Genomic DNA, 25,115 nt, shown 5'->3' on the forward strand with positions numbered 1-25,115 from the left:
AATAGGGAGTACAGGAGGGGACTCAGCATGCACCCCTGAGGGGCCCCCGTAGTGAGGATCAGAGTGGCGGATGTGTTGTTACCTACCCTTACAACCTGGGGGCGGCCGGTCAGTAAGTCCAGGATCCAGTTGCAGAGGGAGGTGTTTAGTCCCAGGATCCTAAGATCAGTGATGAGCTTTGAGGGCACTATGGTGTTGAATGCTGATCTGTAGTCAATTAATAAAATTCTCACATAGGTGTTCCTTTTGTCCAGGTGGGAAAGGGCAGTGTTGAGTACAATAGAGATGGCATCATCTGTGGATCTGTTGGGGCGTTATGCAAATTGGAGTGGGTCTACGGTTTCTGGGAAAATGGTGTTGATGTGACCCATGACCAGCCTTTCAAAGCATTTCTTGGCTACAGACGTGAGTGCTACGGTTCGGTCGTCATTTAGTCACGTTAGTGTTCTTGGGCACAGGGACTGTGGTGGTCTGCTTGAAACGTGTTGGTATTACAGACTCCAACGGGGAGAGGTTTAAAATGTCAGTGAAGACACTTGCCAGTTGGTCAGCCCATGCTCGAAGTACACTTCCTGGTAATCTGTCTGGCCCATCCGTGACAGCTGATGCTCTCATGCATGTTTCAGTGTTACTTGCCTCAAAGCGAGCATAGAAGTAATTTAGACATTCGACCAACACGTGTCCACGTACTTTTGCTCATGTGTTGTATGTTAGTCACACCAATGTAGGCTTAGTCTATGTTCATCAATGAAAATCAAATAATGTAGCCCTTGAAAAAACATTAGCTTTCAACATGTTCAATATTCACATTTGGGTATGTTTCCATAGTTTTGGACCGCTAAAGTTATCAGTCAACATGAATGTGTTGAAGGAAAGTTTAGTCTTAAAGTGGTATGTCGAAATAGCAACTTGCGCTCATACAGAGAGAAAATCATATTGTGCATATGCACTGATTACACAACAACTAGTAAGATGCATCTCAGAGGCATAATCATGTAAAGCTTTAATAACAAACATGTGCTTCATCACGCGACCCTTGAATATTCAAAGTCGAGAACCTAAAAGCGTCGAGGAGGGCAATACATCTCTGTATTTTAAAAGGTTTTGACGATATATTATTAGCCTATCTGTCTCTACGCTGAAAAATCCATTTCGGTTTTTCCGCGAAGCTCCAAAAATCTATGAAATGTGTTTGCATGTTCTTCTCCGCGAGCGGGGATGTAGAGGTGGGATTGCGAGAATCGAAAGGTTGGAGAGCCCACACGCTCAGCTTCCGAGAAAGTACGTTTTACAATAATGTATTATTCAATTTCTCTCTTGTTCTATACAGGCGAGGACTATATTAATTCAGTTTAGTGTAAGGTTGTCTTTCTTTCTTTTTTGACATCAATCTCTACGGTAGGCTTGGAGACGGACCGCTTGGACAGTGGGAGCCCTCCCCTCCTCTTCGTTCTGGTTTGGTAGGTGCGAATAAAAAAGGGCCCGTGTTTGCAAATATGCAGATAGGCTACATAAGAGGGAGGGAGGGGGGGGGGATCATACTTTGTAGAAGTCTGCTGAAAGTTGGGATGTCATCTTCCTAACGATCAAGTTAACTAGGGGAATGGGAGAATGGTTCTTCTATCTATACCCTCAAACGTGCTGGTGCAGACCATACGCTGACACCGCAGAGACCGTGGTTTCAGATCATTGAGTCTAGACAAAAGGTATTTTTGTGCTTTAATATTAGATACAATTAGGATTCTCGGCTCTCAGACGCATGTGAAATGATGCACACACTGTTATTGGGTTAGAATGGCCATAATGGTCATTTGGCTCTGCCATTCTCATTTGCTAATTTTCCTCGGATAATGTTGTCAATGCAGACAATGTTTCTAGATATTGTGGAGAGCGGTTCTTTCATTCAAAGATTTTAAGGGGTGAACATTGAAACTGTGAATCATCTGTTAATGACGTGCGCTCCAAGAAACTTGACGCTCTCCGTAAATATTTGCCATTGAAATTATGGCACTTTGCATTGGATCTTGATTATGTTTATGAATGTTATGCTTTTAATAACAGGTGGCGATGAGGCATCTCTTTACGTGGAGATAAATCGAAATTGAACTTTGTTTTCTGCAGTGTTCTCTTTAATCATCAACAAATGTTTTTGTGAAAATGCATAATGGATGAAAAAGAGCAATATTGTTTAATTTGTTTATGATTTAGTTCGTGCATAGCCAATACGTATCATAAGAACAGTATGCCAGTTGTTCTCAGAGTGATTTTATTGTAGAGGAACATGTTTGTTCTTCATTGTTCCGCATGCGACGACCAGCCAGTCTCCTGCGCGCGATGTCCCCGTGACATAGCAGTTGCAAGCCGGGATTTATCGCGACCCCCTGGTACTGCCTCAATCCGCCACCGGCAGTGGCGCTCGTATGGGCTTCATGTTCTTTCAAATTAGTCACGATTTAACACACAGTGGCATGCATACAATTTGGACTATTTTAACTCGGGAATGGAAAAGAAACAGAAAGGCGCAGCAGGTTGTGGGATATTTAATTCGGGTCCTTATAAACTTCAATGGGTCTCGTGCACAAATGTGACTGACTGTGTGTGTGTGTGTGTGTGTGTGTGTCTGAGTGAGTGTGACGTGAGTGCGTGACTGCTCGTGTGTGAGTCAGAGCAGGGAGGGGGTGTTTGAGAGAGGGGGCTAGGAAGATATGTGTGAGTGTCTGCGTGACCGCGGTCTGGAGGGAAGTGTTGCATTTAGCTCTGCATTACCTGAACTAATAAGAAGCCTAAAGCCGAGCTATCTGGCAACGTCCCATAAAATATTACACTTTTTGGCTTGTTGTCAGATGTTTTGGTTTCACGATTGATGACAAACATGACTAGGCCTATTTATTTATGAATACATACATTATTTGAAAAGTGCCATATTGACAGTATTATCTAGCCTACTTTTTAAACTTGCATATATTTACAGTCAGGCTTTTTTGTATAGGCCTAATTAATTATTTATGAATACAAAAAATATTTAGAAGAATATTATGCTATGTTCTAAACATCTAAATGAGTCTTAGGCCTATATCATAACTTGAGTGTGACTTGTAAAAATCTTGAATATGCCAAAGATGTTTGAGTTCTTTTAGTGGGTATGTCCATTTTGCTTATAGATTCCATACAGTACCCCTTCTCGTTGGCCTTGGGGAGGCTGTATGGTCAGACTGTTCGGGATGGTTATTCAGCCGAGAGGGGCCAATTACCGCCGCGCTCTGAGCTCCAGGGAGGAAGCACGAGCCATGTCTCCAGCAGCTCCCACTGACGTAATCAATGTAGAGTAGACCTATATAAGGGGGGGCGAGTGGGTGCTTCGGTGAAAGCATAGTGGGAAAGTGTTATTATGTTTGATAGTGGCAGTCCTATTTGTGATGCTACCAGGAGAAGTAGACTCGTTGGGTGATACAAAAGGAGCTGTGGTAGAAGTCATAACTGCAGAAAGTATAGACAGTCTTTACAGATCCTTAGGCTGCTACTGGCATGATGGTGATGACGTCATTGAGGAAGATGTAAACAACAACAATGTCTACACAAACAACACTGTATGTCTTTAATAGGTAAGACATTGGCACATTTCTTTTTCTCATATAACAATGGATACACATAACCTTTTCCCAGTAATATAACCAACCTGTTCCTCGTTATGCAATCATTGTTTCCCTTCTAATCATTACCACCACCATCATCATCTTAGCAGTAGCAGAATTTGGGATATTTCTATTCAGAGAGAATACACTGATTGGTTACAGAAACTGGGGGACTGTTGAGTGACAGAGAAGAGAGACTGTAAGTCTACAGGTTTGGAAGATCTTTTAAATAAAATAAAATGTAGCAAGTCAGTTAAGAACAAATTGTTATTTTACAATGACGGCTAAACCCTCCCCTAACCCGGACGATGTTTGGCCAATTGGGACTCCCGGTCCCTATGGGACTCCCGATCACGGCAGGTTGGGATACAGCCCGGGATCGAACCCGGGTCTGTAGTGATGCCTCTAACACTGAGATGCAGTGCGTTAGACCACTGGCATTTAAATGCATAGGGAGCGTGTGAATGACATGGAGGAGGAACAGAGTGAGAGTGATACTAAGAGAGGGTGAAAACATGAAGGGAGAGACTGTGAATGACATGGAGGAGGGACGTAGGCTGCTATAGAGTCATTGGCATTGGAAGAGGAATGGTAGACTGTGAAAGAGGGACTGAGATGGTGGGAAAAGATAGACTATGAATGACATGTTCATGTTTGATGGAGATGGAGAGAGTGTGAGGGATATGGGTCAGACAGAGAGACACTCTGAGTTTGATGAAGTGAGACTAGGACACCAGGAAGAAAGAGACACACAGACATACTGTATATGACAGTGTAGCAGGCGGGTGGCCCTGCAGCAGTGTGAGAGAGATAGAGCAGAGCCCTAGTCAGACTCGAAGCAGGAGAGTGAGGAGCTGAGGGGCTGAGGGGCTGGCTCAGGGGTCCGTGGCGCCACGGACCCCTGAGCTGGTGAGAATGCGGGGGCTGTGCTCCTGCCTTTGAAGCTTTACCTCCCACTAATTCTGGCCTTCCAATTTCCACATGCTGCACCCCCCCCCCCCCCAATGCTCTCCCCCACCCCTTCCCTTTGTTTCCCTTATAAGGACTGGCCCGGCCATTTCTTCAGCTTTTCTCAGGGATGTGCCTGTTTGTGAGTGGGGACAGGTCAGTGGAATAGTAGAATAGTGTCTCTTCCTAGGAGGCTGGTCATTGGGATGTTTCAGTTTATTCAGTACACACTCTGAATAAAGCATTGGAGTCAAATTCATTTGAGTCCATTTTAAGTTATGAATGTAAAAAAATACTCACCCAATAAGTGTGTTATTTTTCAATTGGATTGTGGACATTAAATGGGCTCATAGTGAATAACAGGATATTTCCCCAGAGGGACTGTCAAGGAACATTTTAAAGAGCCAACCAACACTACAGTAAGTGCTGATATCTAGTTGAATTGACAGACGTGATCAATTATGTTTAGTCACATTTACATTTGAGTCATTTAGCAGATGCTCTTATCTAGAGCGGCTTACAGTAGTGAGTGCATACATTTTTTCCTACTTTTCTTCTATACTGGCCCCCAACAGGAAATGAACGCACAACAAGCTCCATCTACCATTTGAGATGCACGGAGTCTAGAACAGTGAACTTCTGGCAACAAATCTTCAAGGAAGGAGACATGAATATTCGGGGCTGTGGAAAAGTATTTGCCCCCTTTCTCATTTTCTCTACTTTTGCGTATTTGTTACCGACCGGCTCGATTCAGTCTTATGTAGCAACATTTGAAATTGCGTTTTTCACATTGGATAAAAATATCAACTTTGAGCTAGAAAGTGGTATATCATACACTACAGTTGAGGAAGTTGGGAAAGTAAATCTGCTTTGAAAGTTGATAAACTTGTAACAGCACTTTTGAAAAAATGTCCCTTGAATTTTTTGGTGCACCTATTGGAGAGCTCTTTTTTGGCTACACCCATTCACCATCGTTCACACCCTTTTCAGCCTTAGCCCCACCCATCTCTTTAAGTAATCACATTTGAGGTCATGTGTTAAACAAGAGTGGGTACGGTAGGATACCAAACAACCAAAGATGTCAAGACTAAAGGCTGGTTCATTCTACGTCGATCGACATGTCGTGTACAGTTGTCGCAGTGATATCTTGAACATTCTATTGTGGTCTGACATCAAAGTTGTCATTGTCGTTATTTAAAAGTATAGACACAAAAATGACTGGCTGCATGACATCAGCAGCATGGTGGTCCAAAATAGCATAACTGGTGTATTTTAACACCAACAAACCCATCCGTTTAAAAGTGAATTTAGTATATGTGAATATAGCAAACTAGGCAACTAAAAGCAACTTTCTAAACAATGTTTTGGTTAGTTTCTAGATGGTTAGCTAGCTAGCTAACGTTAAGTTAGCTGGCTAGCCAGTTCAAGTAATGACCATATCATATAGCTGACATCGTCTTCACTTTAGCTAATTTGTTTTCATTATTACAGGAAAATAAACTCACAAGAAGATAATTATATACAAGTTAATGGCAAGCTAATTACAGAAAGTAGGTTATGGTTGTGTGATGAAATAAAAGCAGGGCATTCTTCCGGAGAATTTTGTAACTTGGACACTGTCTCATTGGCCTAACGTTATATTGTAATTTGACTTTGGTGCAGGTCATGTTTTCCTTCACATTACCGTCTCTGGTAAATACACACTATATCAAATAAAATCTAGTTTTTTTGTCACGTGCACAGGATACAGTAGGTCTTTTTTTTAGACATGTAGCTAGAAAGCTAGCTAAAAAATGAACCATAATCACAACTCATAACGTTACTACCCTTCATGAATATACAGGTAGCTAAAGCTAACCAACTAGGTTCATTGTTAGTTAGCTAGCTAACATTAGGCTATAACTAGCAATACAAATGGATCTGAGATACGAATAATATTTCTACACAGATCATACAGCCAGCCGGCTAACATTAGCTAGCTAGCTAACAGTACACTTTAAGTCACAATAAAAATCACTTTCTGAATAAATCAGAAACGTATAATATCTGAAAATGTCGCTCGCTAACTTGTTTTTCAACCATTACACAAATGTTTTGTTAACAAACTATAGTTTTGGCAAGTCGGTTAGGACGTCTACTTTGTGTATGAAACAAGTCATTTTTCCAACAATTGTTTACAGACAAATTATTTCACTTGTATCACAAATCCAGTGGGTCAGAAGTTTACATACACTGAGTTGACTGTGCCTTTAAACAACTTGGAAAATTCCAGAAAATGATGTCACGGCTTTAGACGCTTCTGATAGGCTAATTGACAACATTTGAGTCTATTGGAGGTGTGCCTGTGGATATATTTCAAGGCCTAGCTTCAAACTCAGTGCCTCTTTGCTTGACATCATGGGAAATCAAAATAAATCAGCCAAGACCTCAGAAAAACAGTTGTAGACCTCCACAAGTCTGGTTCATACTTGGGAGCAATTTTCAAATGCCTGAAGGTACCACCTGCATCTGTACAAACCATAGTACGCAAGTTTAAACCCCATGGGAACACGCAGCCGTCATACCGCCCAGGAAGGAGACGCATTCTGTCTCCTAGAGATGATTGTACTTTGGTGCGAAAAGTGCAAATCAATCCCAGAATAACAGCAAAGGACCTTGTGAAGATGCTGGAGGAAACAGGTACAAAATTATCTATATCCACAGTTAAACGAGTCCTACAGTATATCGACATAACCTGAAAGGCAGCTCAGCAAGGAAGAAGCCACTGCTCCAAAACCTCCATAAAAAAGCCAGACTACGGTTTGCAACTGCACATGGGGACAAAGATTGTACTTTTTAAAGAAATATCCTCTGGTCTGATGAAACAAAAATAAAACTGTTAGACCATAATGGCCATTGTTAAGTTTGGAGGAAAAAGGGGAGGCTTGCAAGCCGAAGAACACCATCCCAACCGTGAAGCACGGGGGATGACAGCATCATGTTGTGGGGGTGCTTTGCTGCAGGAGGGACTGGTGCACTTCAGAAAATAGATGGCATCATGAAGCAGGAAAATTATGTGGATTTATTGAAGCAACATCTCAAGACATATGTCAGGAAGTTTAAGCTTGGTTGAAATTGGGTATTCCAAATGGACAATGACCCCAAGCATACTTCCAAAGTTGTGGCAAAATGGCTTAAGGACAACAAAGTCAAGGTACTGGAGTGGCCATCACAAAGCCCTGACCTCAATCCTATAGAAAAATTGTTGGCAGAACTTAAAAAACGAGTGCGTGCAAGGAGGCCTACAAACCTGACTCAGTTACACCAGCTCTGTCAGGAGGAATGGTCCAAAATTCACCCAACTTATAGTGGGAAGCTTGTGGAAGGCTACCCGAAATGTTTGACCCAAGTTAAACAATTTAAAGGCAATGCTACCAAATACTAATTGAGTGTATGTAAACTTCTCATCCACTGGGAATGTGATGAAAGAAATAAAAGCTGAAATAAATAATTCTCTCTACTATTATTCTGACATTTCACATTCTTAAAATAAAGTGGTGATCCTAACTGACATAAGACAGGGAATTTTTACTACGATTAAATGTCAGGAATTGTGAAAAACTGAGTTTAAATGTATTTGGCTAAGGTGTATGTAAACTTCCGACTTCAACTGCATCATTTTTTTTATTATTTGAAAACTCAGGTTCCCTTTATCTAATATTAGGTTTTGGTTGAAGATCTGATAACATTCACTGAAAAAAAATATATGCAAAAATAGAGAAAATCAGAAAGGGGGCCCACTTTTCACTAAGGAGATGAAATATCAACCAATCATACCTTCTATGACACTCTTCAACTGCTCTACATTCAAATGTGTGGATTTGGTTATTTTAGCCACACCCGTTCCTGACAGGTGTATAAAATCAAGCACACAGCCATGCAGTCTCCATAGACAAATATTGGCAGTAGAATGGCCCATACTGAAGAGCTCAGTCAGTTCCAAACTGCCTCTGGAAGCAGCTTCAGCACAATAACTTTTCGTCGGGAACATCAGGAAATGGATTTCGATTGCGGAGCAGCCGCACACGAGCTTAAGATCACCATGCAAAATGCCAAGCTTTGGCTGGAGTGGTGTAAACCTCGTCATTTGACTCTGGAGCAGTGGAAACACGTTCTTTGACTCTGGAGCAGTGGAAACACGTTCTCTGGAGTGATTAATCAGGCTTCACCATCTGGCAGTCCGACGGACAAATCTGGGTTTGGTGGATGCCAGGAGAACACTACCTGCCCCAATTCATAGTGCCAATTGTAAAGGAATAATGGTCTGGGGCTGTTTTTCATGGTTCGGAACCTTAGTTCCAGTGAAGGGAAATCTTAACGCTACACCATAGAATTACATTCTAGACAATTCAATGATTTGTCGAGATTGGTGTGGAAGAACTTGATTGGCCTGCACAGAGCCCTGACCTCCACCCCACCAAACGCCTTTGGGATGAATTGGAACGCCGACTGCGAGCCCAACATCAGTGCCCGATCTCACTTTTGATCTTGTGGAAACAAGTCACTGCAGCAATGTTCCAACATCTAGTGAAAAGCTTTCCTAGAAGAGTGGAGGCTGTAATAGCTCATGATTTTGGCATGAGTTGTTCAACGAGCAGGTGTCCACATACTTTTAGTGTATCTGAGCATATTTTCTTTTTGAGTACAACATTATTGATTATCATAGGCTATGCCATTACATGTGAATATAGCTAATCGGACAGAAATGTAGGGCATCCACAAGGCATAATGATGATGAGTTATATAAATACTACATTACAATCTTCTCTATATGTTTTGTGGTTGGAGGGTTGATGATGTCATCAAGAATGATAAACAACGTACTTACTGTGTTGTAAGTGGGCAACCTGTTTGTTTAAAAAAAAAAATATATCTTTGTGTATAGCTGTTTGTGTGTTTTTTCTTCAAATATCTGATGCATATAAGATAATATATTATGCAAATTAGGTCAACGCCTAATCAGTTAAATAAATGTTTAACATTTACTTTTATATTTGTGTGTATTGTTGTGAATTGTTAGATACTATTGCACTGTTGGAGCTAGGAACACAAGCATTTAAACTCCCCCTGCAATAACATCTGCTTAATATGATTTGATTTGATTTCCGTATATCCTTTAAAACCAAGAGGTTTACCAGCAGATTCACCACCAATAAGACTAAGACAAAGTTTCTGTTATTAGGAGAAAGTGATGTCAAAATGGGAATTGTTCATGGTCTGAATTCTTAATTCATGTGAAATGGATTTTAATTTTGTCAGTGTGTAGCGTGTGGGAATGATTGTTTCAAATCCCTTTAATGCAAAGTGTGACCATCCACAGGCCAGCGTCTCTTGGTTTTCTTCTATGGCTACATTCAACCCTATCGGGTGGGATTTAGAATACATAGAAGTGCCTTTTCTCTCCTGTCACTGTCATTTAGTATTTTCATGTTTTGCTATGTTCTGAATATTCTTATTTGTCTTATTGTGTATTGTAGCTGGGGGGCTTGATGAACTTTAAGTTGTGTAAGTGGACTCATCTTTCCCGGCTATTAGTGGTTATGGGATGTTTGGGATACATACTATCTGACGGAGCTGCCTCATTGGCTTTTTAGCTGTGTTCAATCTAATAAACAGGTAACATAACTGAATGGCAGAGTAGCTGTCTAATGTAACGGAGTCTGTTGTTTACTAAGATGCTGTCTAGGTCCAACACTGAGCCTGTTATTGAAGGACCCTTCTCTCTCCCTGTGCCAGTTTGTAGGTTGACAGTGGAAGGATGTGGATGAGGGCTGAAGTTTAGACAGAGCACAAGGGCTCTAAGGCCTGCCTGTGATTGGCTGTCCGATTCGTCCACAGCGGGGAGGCGCCACCTCACCTGGGCTCAGAACAGACTGTGAGAACTTCTCGGCTCCCCCTCCCGCCCGCCCCCCCAGCCCCGCACGTACTGGAACATGTCTAGTGGACGGTCGGAGGGAAGCCGAGACCGGACAGCCGAGGCCCTAGAGCGAAGCAGCTGCAGTGAGGATGTCCCTGTCATCGAGCGCAGGAACCGCAGTGGCATCATCAGTGAGCCTCTGAGTAAGAGCCTTAAGAGGTCCCGCACCCTCTCCCAGTACACAGCCGCCTGCCCCACCAACACTAATGGACGCGCACACCACAATGGAGAGACCAAGAGCCACCCGGCCAAGCCCCAGCCGCCCCCACAGCCCCAGCCCACTGTCTCAGCGCTGGCGGCAGCCAAGCTGGACCGGACCCTGGAGCAGGTCCTGGAAGGACAGAACGGCTTGCTGCACTTTGCCCAGGCTGCGGTGCTGTTAAAGAGGGCTGGGATGGAGCACATGCTGCTGCCGGGGGGATGGGGATGGGGATGGGGATGGGGGGTAGCGATTCAATCTCAGGGGCAAACGACTTGGAGGGTGCGTCTGCTGCGGACTCCATTGGCGGTATTGCGGACTTCCCGTACGGTGTGGGAGGCGGCTTCCCGTTCAATCCCGGACTGTTTATCATGACACCGGCCGGCGTGTTCCTGGCCGACAGCGCTCTGCACATGGCTGGCCTGGCCGAGTACCCGGCGCAGAGCGAGCTGGCCTCCGCCATCAACTCCGGCAAAAAGAAGCGGAAACGCTGCGGCATGTGCCAGCCCTGCCGTCGGCGAATTAACTGCGAGACATGCAGCAGCTGCCGGAACCGCAAAACGGGCCACCAGATCTGCAAGTTCCGCAAATGTGATGAGCTGAAAAAGAAACCGTCTGCCACTCTGGAGGTAAGAGTTCAGTGAGGAGACAGAGCTGGAGATGTCATAAAGGCTCACAGAGGGCCACAGAGAATCACAGAGAGTCACAGAGGGACATAGAGGGACATAGAGGGACACAGGGTGACAGAGGGTCACATAGGGCCACAGAGGGTCACAGAGAGTCACAGAGAGTCACAGAGGAACATAGAGGGACACGTAGGGACACAGGGTGACAGAGGGTCACAGAGGGCCACCGAGAATCACAGAGAGTCACAGAGGAACATAGAGGGACACAGAGGGCCACAGAGGGCCACAGAGGGTCACAGAGAGTCACAGAGAGTCACATAGGAACATAGAGGGACACAGGGTGACAGAAGGTCACAGAGGGCCACAGATAATCACAGAGAGTCACAGAGGGACACAGGGTGACAGAGGGTCACAGAGGGTCACAGAGAGTCACAGAGAGTCACAGAGGGTCACAGAGGGTCACATAGGGACACAGAGGGTCACAGAAGAACACATAAGTTCACAGAGGGATACAGAGGGACAAAGAAGGACACAAGGTCACAGAGACACAGAGGGATTCAGAGGGTCACAGAGGGACACAGAGGGTCACAGAAGGTCACAGAGGGACACAGAGGGATACAGAGTGTCTCAGAGGGACAAAGAAGTACAGAGGGACACAGAGGGATACCGAGTGTCTCAGAGAGACAAAGAAGGACAGAAGGTCACAGAGGGACACAGAGGGATACCGAGTGTCTCAGAGGGACAAAGAAGGACAGAAGGTCACAGAGGGACACAGAGGGATACAGAGGGTCTCAGAGGGATACAGAGTGTCACAGAGGGATACAGAGGGACACAGAGGGATACAGAGTGTCACAGAGGGATACAGAGTGTCACAGAGGGATACAGAGTGTCACAGAGGGATACAGAGGGACACAGAGGGATACAGAGGGATACAGAGTGTCACAGAGGGACACAGAGGGACACAGAGGGATACAGAGGGATACAGAGGGACACATAGGGACACAGAGGGATACAGAGTGTCACAGAGGGACACAGAGGGATACAGAGGGATACAGAGTGACACAGAGGGATACAGAATGTCACAGGTGGACACAGAGTGTCACAGAGGGATACAGAGGGGTCAGGCAGGATGGGGCATAGGGATGGAAAGAGTGTTTGGAATGTACATTAAGCAAACACATAATTCAACTTTATACGTGTATGTATGGAGTGAGGCACTGTTCTGATTTCTTTGCACAGTGTGGATATAGCTCCAAAGTGAAGGGTTCAGTAGAGGGGTGTGGAGGGGATTTTTGGTAGGGCAGGGCTTTGAGCTGGGCAAGGGAATGACAGGTGGTGTGGTGGGGCTTTTTGGTAGGGCAGGGCTTTGAGCTGGGCAAGGGAATGACAGGTGGTGTGGTGGGGCTTTTTGGTAGGGCAGGGCTTTGAGCTGGGCAAGGGAATGACAGGTAGTGTGGTGGGGCTTTTTGGTAGGGCAGGGCTTTGAGCTGGGCAAGGGAATGACAGGTGGTGTGGAGGGGCTTTTTGGTAGGGCAGGGCTTTGACCTGGGCAAGGGAATGACAGGTGGTGTGGTGGGGCTTTTTGGTAGGGCAGGGCTTTGAGCTGGGCAAGGGAATGACAGGTGGTGTGGTGGGGCTTTTTGGTAGGGCAGGGCTTTGAGCTGGGCAAGGGAATGACAGGTGGTGGGGTGGGGCTTTTTGGTAGGGCAGGGCTTTGAGCTGGGCAAGGGAATGACAGGTGGTGTGGAGGGGCTTTTTGGTAGGGCAGGGCTTTGAGCTGGGCAAGGGAATGACAGGTGGTGTGGTGGGGCTTTTTGGTAGGGCAGGGCTTTGAGCTGGGCAAGGGAATGACAGGTGGTGTGGTGGGGCTTTTTGGTAGGGCAGGGCTTTGAGCTGGGCAAGGGAATGACAGGTGGTGTGGAGGGGCTTTTTGGTAGGGCAGGGCTTTGAGCTGGGCAAGGGAATGACAGGTGGTGTGGTGGGGCTTTTTGGTAGGGCAGGGCTTTGAGCTGGGCAAGGGAATGACAGGTGGTGTGGAGGGGCTTTTTGGTAGGGCAGGGCTTTGAGCTGGGCAAGGGAATGACAGGTGGTGGGGAGGGGCTTTTGGTAGGGCAGGGCTTTGAGCTGGGCAAGGGAATGACAGGTGGTGGGGAGGGGCTTTTTGGTAGGACAGGGCTTTGAGCTGGGCAAGGGAATGACAGGTGGTGGGGAGGGGCTTTTGGTAGGGCAGGGCTTTGAGCTGGGCAAGGGAATGACAGGTGGTGGGGAGGGGCTTCTGGGTAGGGCAGGGCTTTGAGCTGGGCAAGGGAATGACAGGTGGTGGGGAGGGGCTTCTGGGTAGGGCAGGGCTTTGAGCTGGGCAAGGGAATGACAGGTGGTGGGGAGGGGCTTTTTGGTAGGGCAGGGCTTTGAGCTGGGCAAGGGAATGACAGGTGGTGGGGAGGGGCTTCTGGGTAGGGCAGGGCTTTGAGCTGGGCAAGGGAATGACAGGTGGTGGGGAGGGGCTTCTGGGTAGGGCAGGGCTTTGAGCTGGGCAAGGGAATGACAGGTGGTGGGGAGGGACTTTTTGGTAGGGCAGGGCTTTGAGCTGGGCAAGGGAATGACAGGTGGTGGGGAGGGGAGGAGTAGAATTGCACCGTGGGGTCTCTTTAGTCGGTCCTCCGCAGTGCAGCGCATGCCCTGAATGAACATCCCCCTGTCCATACCCATGATACACAGCTCTCATTTTACCCCCTCACAAAACAGATGGAAGGACTTTTTTAGTTGGGGGTCGTTGCGTGTTTAGCAGTTCACACAAATGTATGTGTGTGATTGTGTTCATATGTTGCAAAATTAGTATTGCCTTGTCTGTATTCGTGAGTAGGAACGAGGAGATAGGAAGAGAGAGAGAGATGTGACAGAGAGAATGTCTGATGGGCTGTTTAGGATTTTGAGAGTTTGTGTGTTTGTAGGTGTGTGTTTGACAGAGTGTGGCAGTGCGTGATACTGTTTGTGTGTATATGTTTTTCATGGGTTGAATGTGTGTGGTAGAACATACACTACATGACCAATAGTATGTGGACACCTGTTCGTCATGAGCATTAATATACATCTGGTCCCCCCTTTGCTGCTATAACAGCCTCCACTCCTCTGGGAAGGTTTTCCACTAGATGTTGGAACATTGCTGCGGGGACTTTCTTCCATTCAGCCACAAGAGCATTATAGAGGTCGGGCACTAATGTTGGGTGATTAGGCCTGACTCGCAGTTGGTGTTCCAATTCATCCCAAAGATGTTTGATGGGTTGAGGTGAGGGCTCTGTGCAGGCCAATCAAGTTCTTCCACACTAATCTCAACAAACCATTTCTGTATGGACCTCACTTTGTGCACAGGGGCATTATCATGCTGAAACAGGAAAGGGCCTTCCCCAAACGCCACAAGGTTGGAAGCACAGAATCGTCTAGAATGTCATTGTCAGGATTTGGCCAGGGTTGTTCCGGTTTTTGGTCACTAGATGCCCCCATTGTGACTTTTGACCTTTTGTTTTCCCTTTATCCCCATTATTATTTGCACCTGTGCCTCGTTTCCCCTGATTGTATTTAAACCCTTTGTTTTCCTCAGTCCTTCGCTCTGTGTTTGAATGTTAGCACCCAGCCCTAGTTCTCTGTGAACTCTTGTTGATCCCGGTGGACTCTCTTGTGGAATTCTGTTTTTTTGTTCTTGTTTGTTTGTTTTTGAGTATTATTTTTCGAGGCTTTTTGTGCTTTACCTTCCTTGTGTGCTATACCTTCCTTCCTTATACCTTGTGGATTTACCTTTTTGTCTTGGAGGATTACCTTTGTTCTTGTGGAATTCCTTTTGAGGTTGTGGAGTTGCATGTTTTCCTGAAGAACTTCACTTTTTACTTCATTAAATACACCGTCTCAAGTACTGCTGTGTCTGCCTCATCTTCTGGGTTCTGCCAACTATTCGTGGCTCAGTTGGTTAAGTGACTGTTTCTGACTCCGGAGGCCCGGGTTCGTAACTGGGTCCTGACAGTCATTGTATACTGTAGCATTAAGATTCCCCTTCACTGGAACTAAGGGGCCTAGCCCAAACCATGAAAAACAGCCCCAAACCATTATTCCTCCTCCACCAAACTTTACATTTGGCACTATGCATTGGGGCAGGTAGTGTTCTCCTGGCATCTGCCAAACCCAGATTTGTCTGTCGGAGTGCCAGACGGTGAAGTGTGATTTATCACTCCAGAGAACACGTTTCCACTGCTCCAGAGTCCAATGGTGGCAAGCTTTACACCACTCCAGCCGACGCTTGGCGTTGCGCATGGTGATCTTAGGCTTATGTGCGGCTGCTTGGCCATGGAAACAGTTATTGTGCTGACGTTGCTTCCAGAGGAAATTTGGAACTCGTAGTGAGTAATGGAACTGAGGACAGATGATTTTTACACAATACGCTCCTCAGCACTCGGCGGCCCTGTTCTGTGAGCTTGTGTGGCCTACCACTTCACGGCTGAGCCGTTGTTGCTCCTAGACGTTTCCACTTCACAATAACAACACTTACAGTTGACCGGGGCAGCTCGAGCAGGGCAGAAATTTGACACACTTACTTGTTGGAAAGGTGGCAATCTGAGCTCTTCACTAAGGCTATTCTACTGCTAATGTTTGTCTATAGAGAGTGCATGGCTGTGTGCTCGATTTTATACACCGGTCAGCAACGGGTGTGGCTGAAATAGCCGAATCCACTAGTTTGAAGGGGTGTCCACATACATTTGTATATATAGTGTAATTGTGTGTGCTTGTGGGTATTTGATGGCTGTGGCAGAATGTGTGTGTGTATGTGTGTGGCATGGTCCATCTGGCCATGGGGCTGTCATCTGCAGCACCAGGTGTCATTGTGGCACAGGCGCCCCCCTCTCTCCCTCTCTCTTTCTCCTGTGGCACGCCCGTTTGGCTAAATGGCCTCCAAACTTGTCTTCTGGGTCACCTCAGTAGCACAGGACTCTTTTCCTCTGTAAGGTGTGGTATATTACATTCTGTTTTTAAACCACTTCATTTGACAATTAAAGCCAGTACTGTATAAAGATGTGATAAACACGCTATGACAAAATGACATAACATCCATGACAATATTTTGGTATATTGCCATGGCATGATAGATGTTATCAGGTGATTTATATGAGCCTCAATTGTCATGATGACTTCATGCAATAATGAATTACCGTTAATAAGATGAGTGATGCAATTGATCTCCATTAATTATACAAAGGACGCGACCGTCACATCAAAAATGGTCAGATTCATTTATTGTTGCTTTTTAAGATGTAAATACAAGGTTGATATGATTAGGCTCTGCCATCTTCTGTCTTTCAGCATCCTGCTCTTCCTGTAAGGACGCAGACGTACATTATATGAGCTATGCTTGTAGACAATGCCGTCCAGATTATGACATGTGTGCTCTCTAACAATGTCCGCATGTTCACAAATGAATTATCACACATTTTAAATTCTTTCTTGTGATTATGACTATTTTGGCCAAAATACAGTTTGTAGAATACATCCTGAATACCCCCTATGGCTGTATGTACTATGCAATGCTGCAACACTCACGTTCATGAGATAGAGGGTGATCAGTTTGTGTAATCTGGTCATAAAGAGTTGCGCTCCAAGCAGACGTGCAACAACAGATGAATCAAGGCTTGATCCACATGTTATCTGGTTGTGACTTTTGTAATCAAGACAGGATTCCATTTTATAGATGTCAACTCATGGTCTCACTGTCAACATTCCTACTTTACTCTGAAAGGGTTCACTGATGTACTCAGATGCTTGTGAATGTGTGCTGGTAATAGGACGTAGTGTATGTTATTGATTGACAGTGTGCTGCTGTTCACATGGTAGCAGCGACCAACAGTCGTTCGCAGCCTCAGATCAACAACAATGACTGCAGCCTTTTACTATGAAGTTGATGTCTGCATTCGTTCTCCATAACCAAAAGAAAGAATCACACAAACTAATCTCAGTTTCTAATTGATCGATGTCACAGAGTTTTAGGATTGTACGCAGCTCATGAAATCAGATTGTTTGTTGTTGTTATGTTTTGTCACACACCAACATTATGGCCATAGCGCGGGACTTGATGTAATAATCATCTGTTCAGCATTTACCTTTTGGAATAGTTTATCTTCAAATGAACTGCTGACTTCTCTGTCAGATTGGGTAAATGGTGTGCCTCATCCGCACTAGCAGACCAATGCTGTCTAGAACCGTTCTGTGTTAGGGTCAGCCTTGAGCAACAGGTCAAGAGGTCAGAGTGATGTCATAACACCATGTCAAAGGTGAGAATAATGACAGAAGACAGATTGTGTACAATAACACATCTGACATATGCCCATGTATCCTACATTGATCTTACAGATTTGTGTGTTCACGTTTATAATTGATTGGCGCTTGTCTGAGAGGACTGCCATCCATATTGCCGATGGAGGGTGTTCTTTCAGGCTCTACAGAAAATAACATTGCTTGTACTATGAATCCATATTTCCCTATCAAGTATTACCACACTGTAAACAGAACAGATAGCATTATCTACGTTACTCTGTTTTATATTCTGTTAACTGGGGCATTATGAAATGGTTAAACATTTTGCCCAACCCCCCTCAGCCCTCTTGGTCACTGAGGTTAGGACATGTTCAGGGTTACCTGGGCAGCACCTGGGACAAAATGGAGGATCATGGTCATCCGATCCGGCTCGTAAGCAGCATACCACAGTCTGTCATCTGCTGTTAGCTTGAGCTGGGATCTAGAAACAGCCCCAGAGAGTCACATCTCACGTGGACACAGTCCACTGTCTAACAGGGATGCTAATGGGGGGAGATCACTTAGCCATAGTGCTTATAGTGTGTGAGTGTGTGTTGTGTTGTAAAGATGTGTCATGTGATTCAATAAGTATTTTGATGCTTGGTTTGTTTTAACCTTTTCAGACGCCCGAAATCAGGGAAAAAACTGGTTGTTTTTAATCAATGCTTCTGATAACATATTTATGATTCCTTTATGACACATTTGTAATTGTTAGTCTGTTTATTGTTAGTGTATATTGTTAGTGTATATTGTTAGTGTATATTGTTAGTGTATATTGTTAGTGTATATTGTTAGTGTATATTGTTAGTGTATATTGTTAGTGCATATTGTTAGTGTATATTGTTAGTGTATATTGTTAGTGTATATTGTTAGTGTATATTGTTAGTGCATATTGTTAGTGTATATTGTTAGTGCATATTGTTAGTGTATATTGTTAGTGTATATTGTTAGTGTATATTGTTAGTGTATATTGTTAGTGTATATTGTTAGTGCATATTGTTAGTGCATATTGTTAGTGTATATTGTTAGTGTACATTATTTGAAGTTGATGCGGTCCGATGTGGTGTGTGTATGTGAGAATAGAAAGAGAGGCCGGCGGCTCTGTGCTTTGATGATGGTTTCCATGGAAACCTCATGGCAGCCTAAAGATGGCCGTAAGAATAGAGTAAGGGGAGGTGGCGTGTCGAGGCCTTAGCGTGCCGAGGTGTTAGACTGCCAAGGCCTTAGCGTGCCGAGGCATTAGACTGCCGAGGCCTTAGCGTGCCGAGGCATTAGACTGCAGAGGCCTTAGCGTGCCGAGGCCTTAGCGTGCCGAGGCCTTAGCGTGCCAAGGCCTTAGCGTGCCGAGGCATTAGACTGCCGAGGCCTTAGCGTGCCGAGGCATTAGACTGCAGAGGCCTTAGCGTGCCGAGGCATTAGACTGCAGAGGCCTTAGCGTGTCGAGGCCTTAGCGTGCCGAGGCATTAGACTGCAGAGGCCTTAGCGTGCCGAGGCCTTAGCGTGCCGAGGCCTTAGCGTGCCGAGGCCTTAATGTGCCGAGGTGTTAGAGTGCCGTTGCGTTAGACTGACGAGGCCTTAGTGTGCCGAGGCCTTAGCATGCTGGGGCATTAGCGTGCCAAGGCCTTAGCGTGCCGAGGCGTTAGACTGACGAGGTGTTAGAGTGCCGAGGTGTTGAAGTGCCAAGCAATAGCCTGCCGAGACCTTAGCGTGACGGGGTCTTAGCCTGCCGAGGCCTTAGCGTGACGGGGTCTTAGCGTGCCGAGACATTAGCGTGACGGGGTCTTAGCCTGCCGAGGCCTTAGCGTGACGGGGTCTTATCCTGCCGAGACCTTAGAGTGACGGGGTCTTAGCCTGCCGAGGCCTTAGCGTGACGGGGTCTTAGCCTGCCGAGACATTCGCCTGCCGAGACATTAGTGTGCCGAGGCCTTAGCGTGCCGAGACATTAGTGTGCCGAGGCCTTAGTGTGCCGAGGCCTTAGCGTGAAGGGGTCTTAGCGTGCCGAGACCTTAGTGTGCCGAGGCCTTAGTGTGCCGAGGCCTTAGTGTGCCGAGGCCTTAGCGTGACGGGGTCTTAGCGTGACGGGGTCTTATCCTGCCGAGGCCTTAGCGTGACGGGGTCTTAGCGTGACGGGGTCTTATCCTGCCGAGGCCTTAGCCTGCCGAGACCTTAGTGTGCCGAGGCCTTAGCCTGCCGAGACCTTAGCCTGCCGAGGCCTTAGTGTGCCGAGACATTCACCTGCCGAGGCCTTAGCGTGCCGAGACCTTAGCCTGCCGAGGCCTTAGCCTGCCGAGACCTTAGCCTGCCGAGACCTTAGCCTGCCGAGGCCTTAGCCTGCCGAGACCTTAGCCTGCCGAGGCCTTAGTGTGCCGAGGCCTTAGCCTGCCGAGACCTTAGCCTGCCGAGGCCTTAGTGTGCCGAGACATTCGCCTGCCGAGGCCTTAGCGTGCCGAGACCTTAGCCTGCCGAGGCCTTAGCCTGCCGAGACCTTAGCCTGCCGAGACCTTAGCCTGCCGAGGCCTTAGTCTGCCGAGACCTTAGCCTGCCGAGGCCTTAGTGTGCTGAGACATTCGCCTGCCGAGGCCTTAGTGTGCCGAGACATTCGCCTGCCGAGGCCTTAGCGTGCCGAGGCCTTAGCGTGACGGGGTCTTATCCTGCTGAGGCCTTAGCGTGACGGGGTCTTATCCTGCCGAGGCCTTAGCGTGACGGGGTCTTAGCCTGCCGAGACCTTAGCGTGACGGGGTCTTAGCCTGCCGAGACATTCGCCTGCCGAGGCCTTAGCGTGACGGGGTCTTAGCCTGCCGAGACCTTAGCGTGACGGGGTCTTAGCCTGCCGAGACCTTAGCGTGACGGGGTCTTAGCCTGCCGAGACATTCGCCTGCCGAGGCCTTAGCGTGCCGAGGCCTTAGAGTGACGGGGTCTTATCCTGCCGAGACCTTAGCGTGACGGGGTCTTAGTGTGCCGAGAACATAGCGTGCCGAGGCCTTAGCGTGACGGGGTCTTATCCTGCCGAGACCTTAGCGTGACGGGGTCTTATCCTGCCGAGATCTTAGCGTGACGGGGTCTTATCCTGCCGAGACCTTAGCGTGACGGGGTCTTATCCTGCCGAGACCTTAGCGTGCCGAGGCCTTAGCGTGCTGAGGCCTTAGCGTGTCGAGGCCTTTGCCACTTCACACCTCGCTGGCTGGAGATGTCTGGATTTATTTTTGGAATGCTACGTTTGAAGGGAAATAAATAAAGCCCATGAGATACACTTCCTTTCTGGTGCATGTCTGAGTTTTCACCACTAGTCTCAGTCTCACGGTTGGTGTTTGCTCTGTGGGTGAGAGAGAGAAGTATAGGTTTTATGTCAACATGAGTTTATATTTGTTTGATTATGTGTTTATTTTAATGCTAGTGTGTTTCTGTACTCTGGTCTGCTGATTGGATTTATTTATGGGCCTTTGTTTGGTTTTGTCGATATGTGTTTATTTGTTAAAACCTGTTCTGTCTGTCTGTCTGTCTGTCTGTCTGTCTGTCTGTCTGTCTGTCTGTCTGTCTGTCTGTCTGTCTGTCTGTCTGTCTGTCTGTCTGTCTGTCTGTCTGTCTGTCTGTCTGTCTGTCTGTCTGTCTGTCTGTCTGTCTGTCTGTCTGTCTGTCTGTCTGTCTGTCTGTCTGTCTGTCTGTCTGTCTGTCTGTCTGTCTGTCTGTCTGTCTGTCTGTCTGTCTGTCTGTCTGTCTGTCTGTCTGTCTGTCTGTCTGTCTGTCTGTCTGTCTGTCTGTCTGTCTGTCTGTCTGTCTGTCTGTCTGTCTGTCTGTCTGTCTGTCTGTCTGTGTTGAGGCATCATGGTCAGAGGACAGATCCAGCCGACCCACTACAGCATGGCCAGTTTGAGGCATGCAGACACTGAGCCAGAGAGCTTTCACTGAGTGTTTGTTACCCTCTCACACAGACATGCAGACTGACAGAGACACACACAGGCATGCAGACTGACACAGACACACGCAGGCATGCAGACAGACAAAAACACAGGCATGCAGACTGACACAGAGACATACTGATCAGTAGGCATGTTGCCAGGCAGACACAGAAACTAGTAGGAGTAGGACAGACAAGCACAGTCAGACAGACATACTGAAATACAGACACAGACATACAGACACAGACAGACAGCAGTGGAGTTATTAACTCTCTTAACCAACCTGAGATGGGAGGGGAAAGTTGACATCACAGTCACAGGTGAAAGGGTTCTTGTTACCAGTGGACCTGGGGCTGTCCAATGGGAAGTGATTGATGGGAGTATTTAGCCTAATGCTCTGCTCTAAAGAGAATGTTCCCCTATGGGCTGGTCCTGGATCAGCTGTCCCTAACAGAGTCACACTATGTCAGAACAAATAAGATAGCAAATTAGATACTGGAGCCACATTTCAGAGTATGAAATGTTCTGCTAACCGTGCTAGAGCAAGGCTAGCAGGCCCCTGGGTTGGGGACATGTAGGCTAAATGCAGCGTCCATTGAGGAATGTAACAGGAACATATTCATAGTAAAATCAATAAACGGAGATTGAGATGCTGGACATTGAAATGGACCCCTGGAAATGATCGTGACCTTGGGAGCCCATTTGCCCTTAGCCAGACCTGACAAACAATCATGTTTATGCAGAATGTAGGTCACAGGTGTTGGCTCAGATTATTTTTCCTTTAATAAGTCACTGGTGAGTTCACAATGAAAAAGGTTAGAGCTTAGTGTCTAGGTACCTGAGTGTCATAGGTGAAAGGTCATTAGTGAGGTGCTTATGGCACCTTGCACCACCTTGACCTCCTTGCTTTTTTAGTGTTGTGAATATTCCAAAGTGAAAATGATATGACAGAAGAGAAAAGTTGATTATGTTAAATACTATTTTATTTCTATCCTCGTCCTCCCCTTCGCTCTTTCTGTCCTCCTCCTCTCTCTTTCTCTCCTCCCCCTCTATCTTTCTCACATCTCTCTTTCTCTCCTCCCCCTTTCTCTTTCTCTCTTCCTCCTCACCCTCTCTCTTTCTATACCCCGATAAAGACAGCTTGAGTGTCAAAATGTAGGTTATAAAATGATTGTATCTGAGGTCCTAGAGTGTGCGACTCTCCTTTTCTTTTTCAAATACTATTTTCCCCGTATTCTGAATTGTTTTGTGTAGTCTGTGATTTATTTTAAGTTACTACATTGACATCGACTGATAAAACACAAAGCTAGCTGTAGCATCAGCTTTGTGGTTTATCAAGGTGCTAAGTATATTGTTCTTGTGCTATTTTATGTATTTCCGTGTATGTAGGTGTGTGTGTAAGTGTGTGTGAGGAAGTGAGTGTGTTTGTGTGGGTGTGTGAGTGTTTTTTCCAGGCAGTGCGAGCTAACATGTGAGATTCTGTGCCGCAGTAGAGTTGTGCTTCTCAGAACGCCAGCCGTGCTGCAGCTCCGAGGGCTGAGCCGAGCTTGAGCCCCAGCGGTCCTCTATCTTATGACTGGCAGGCGACCACTCAACCCCTGCAGCTGCATTGCTTTGGTGCCTGCCTAGTGCAATGCAATCAGAGCTAGAGATCCCACTCTGAGAGAAGAGTGAGGGAGGAACAGAGAGAGCAGTGTCACCAGTGAGAGCGCTGTGGTGTCATGGGAGATGGACGTGACTGCGTGGTGACTAAATAATAAATGTGCCATATCAGGTTTCGCATGGAGCCAGGGCCATGGCTGTTGACGGCCAGAGCGAGGTGAGGGAGGAGGGGAGGGTACGAGATATGTCTGTGTGGGATGCAGTGATTTCCATGATAGAGCTTGCCTGGCCTGGCCTGGGGGGGGACAGAGAGACACAGAGAGAGAGAGAAAGAGAGAGACTGTGGAGCAGAAGAGAGGAGGAGTGGGCAGGGAGCGAGGGTGATGGTGTCTGTTAATGTGTTTGATGTGGAGATTTGATGAGCATGTTGTTGTCTGAATCTATTCAATAATTAGACTGGGGTAGAAGAATGTCCAGAGAGAGAGAGAGAGAGAGAGAGAGAGAGAGAGAGAGAGAGAGAGAAACTGCAGATGTTGCTGTTTAGAATGGGTCTAGGGATGTGTTATCTTCTCCAAGCTGCGTCCACTAACCCTCTCCTTCTCTCTTCTCTCTCTTTGTCTTTTTTTTCCTCTAAGAAGGTGATGCTTCCTACAGGAGCAGCATTTCGGTGGTTCCAGTAAGACTCTGACCCTCCTCCACTCTAACCCCTACCTACACAAACCCAAAGCTCTGCGATCAAGTGCAATGCCAACTCTCGCTTCGATTGTATCGGGCATGGACACTGGCTGACAAGAAAACAAACAAACAACAAATAAAATGATGTAAAAAAAAATACGAAACAGGAATGATACAAAATAATCAACTGAGTAATGGATGCACCTAATTATTCCTTGAACCAAAAATTAAATATAAAGAAAATAATCTATGGCAACTTTCATTCATTCCCTTTTCTATGTTCCCATTTTGGTACATTTTGTCCTGTTTCCAGCAGGACTTTTCTGTCGCTCAGACATGGAACTGTTCATTGCCTAACAGAAATGATGGACTGAGTGTGGACAATCAACACATGTCTGTGTTTGGTGTTAATGTTGTTCACGTGTGGAAAGATACAGTACTTGTGTAGAGAATGTACATTTATGGCTATATTTTAAAACTAGTGGCTAATGGCAGGCACTATTGTAATTTAGCACCATTGTTCTTATCTAAACCCTTGTCTATTTTATGATTTATATTGTTGCAAGAATATAGTTTGAAACGGATCAATGGTTGTCTTTTAAAAGAAAAAGGAAATGTTTCAAAATGTAAAAATTCAGATTTCTGATTCAAATTAAAAATCAAATCTCACCCTTTGGGGCAGAAGTCTAGGGGACTCTTTAGCAGGATGATGCTAACCTCCAGAGAACTCACTGGAATCTCCCCAACCAACAGACCAACCAACCAACCGTGTTTTTCTGGCCTGTATTTCCAAGCGTTTTATTTAGTGAAACTGGCAGCCTTACATTCCTGTGGCCCTAGCGACTGTGTCTGGCATGAGGAGGACAGAGGGCGACATCACTAGGAGGCACTTGATCTGAGTCTACCCATTTCAACGCACTGAAACATGAATTTATCTTTATTTTTTATTTGTATTTTTTTTTAAATTATGTTGCTGATAGCTACATCTTTTAAAAACAACAGCGATGTTTGTATTCATTTAGAAAATTGGACTGGTTTTGTGAATAAAAACGAATGCATGTATTTGTGTAAACATTTACAGTTCTGATGTTTGTCTACTAGTCTTTGCATGTTTTTTTCCCCTAAAACAGAGGGTGAAGTATGAAAATGTCCGGTAAATCTTTCAAATTTGTTCCCTTTTCATATCATTGGATGCTATAATTTAAAAAAAATATTGGGCGAGAAATACAAATCATTAAAGCAGAAGGA

The 25,115-nt window shown here is 45.9% G+C and overlaps 1 protein-coding gene across 7 annotated transcripts; it reads left to right on the forward strand.

Moving 5' to 3' along the window:
* The first annotated feature begins 1,181 nt into the window (after nt 1-1,181).
* Nucleotides 1,182-25,115, forward strand: cxxc5a (CXXC finger protein 5a). Of its 7 annotated transcripts, none has more exons than XM_046316643.1 (4): nt 1,195-1,281; nt 1,403-1,460; nt 10,356-11,364; nt 23,828-25,115. In XM_046316643.1, exons 3-4 carry the CDS (start codon nt 10,957-10,959, stop codon nt 23,870-23,872), a joined length of 453 nt encoding a protein of 150 aa, XP_046172599.1. In that variant the 5' UTR covers nt 1,195-1,281; nt 1,403-1,460; nt 10,356-10,956; the 3' UTR covers nt 23,873-25,115. The 7 variants fall into 7 exon arrangements, with proteins under 7 accessions (XP_046172601.1, XP_046172599.1, XP_046172600.1 ...); XM_046316647.1 differs by having other exon boundaries at nt 1,243-1,281; nt 1,403-1,464; XM_046316645.1 differs by lacking the exon at nt 1,403-1,460 and having other exon boundaries at nt 1,182-1,281.

The sequence above is a fragment of the Oncorhynchus gorbuscha genome, linkage group LG20, assembly GCF_021184085.1.
Source record: "Oncorhynchus gorbuscha isolate QuinsamMale2020 ecotype Even-year linkage group LG20, OgorEven_v1.0, whole genome shotgun sequence".
Lineage (NCBI taxonomy): Eukaryota > Metazoa > Chordata > Actinopteri > Salmoniformes > Salmonidae > Oncorhynchus > Oncorhynchus gorbuscha.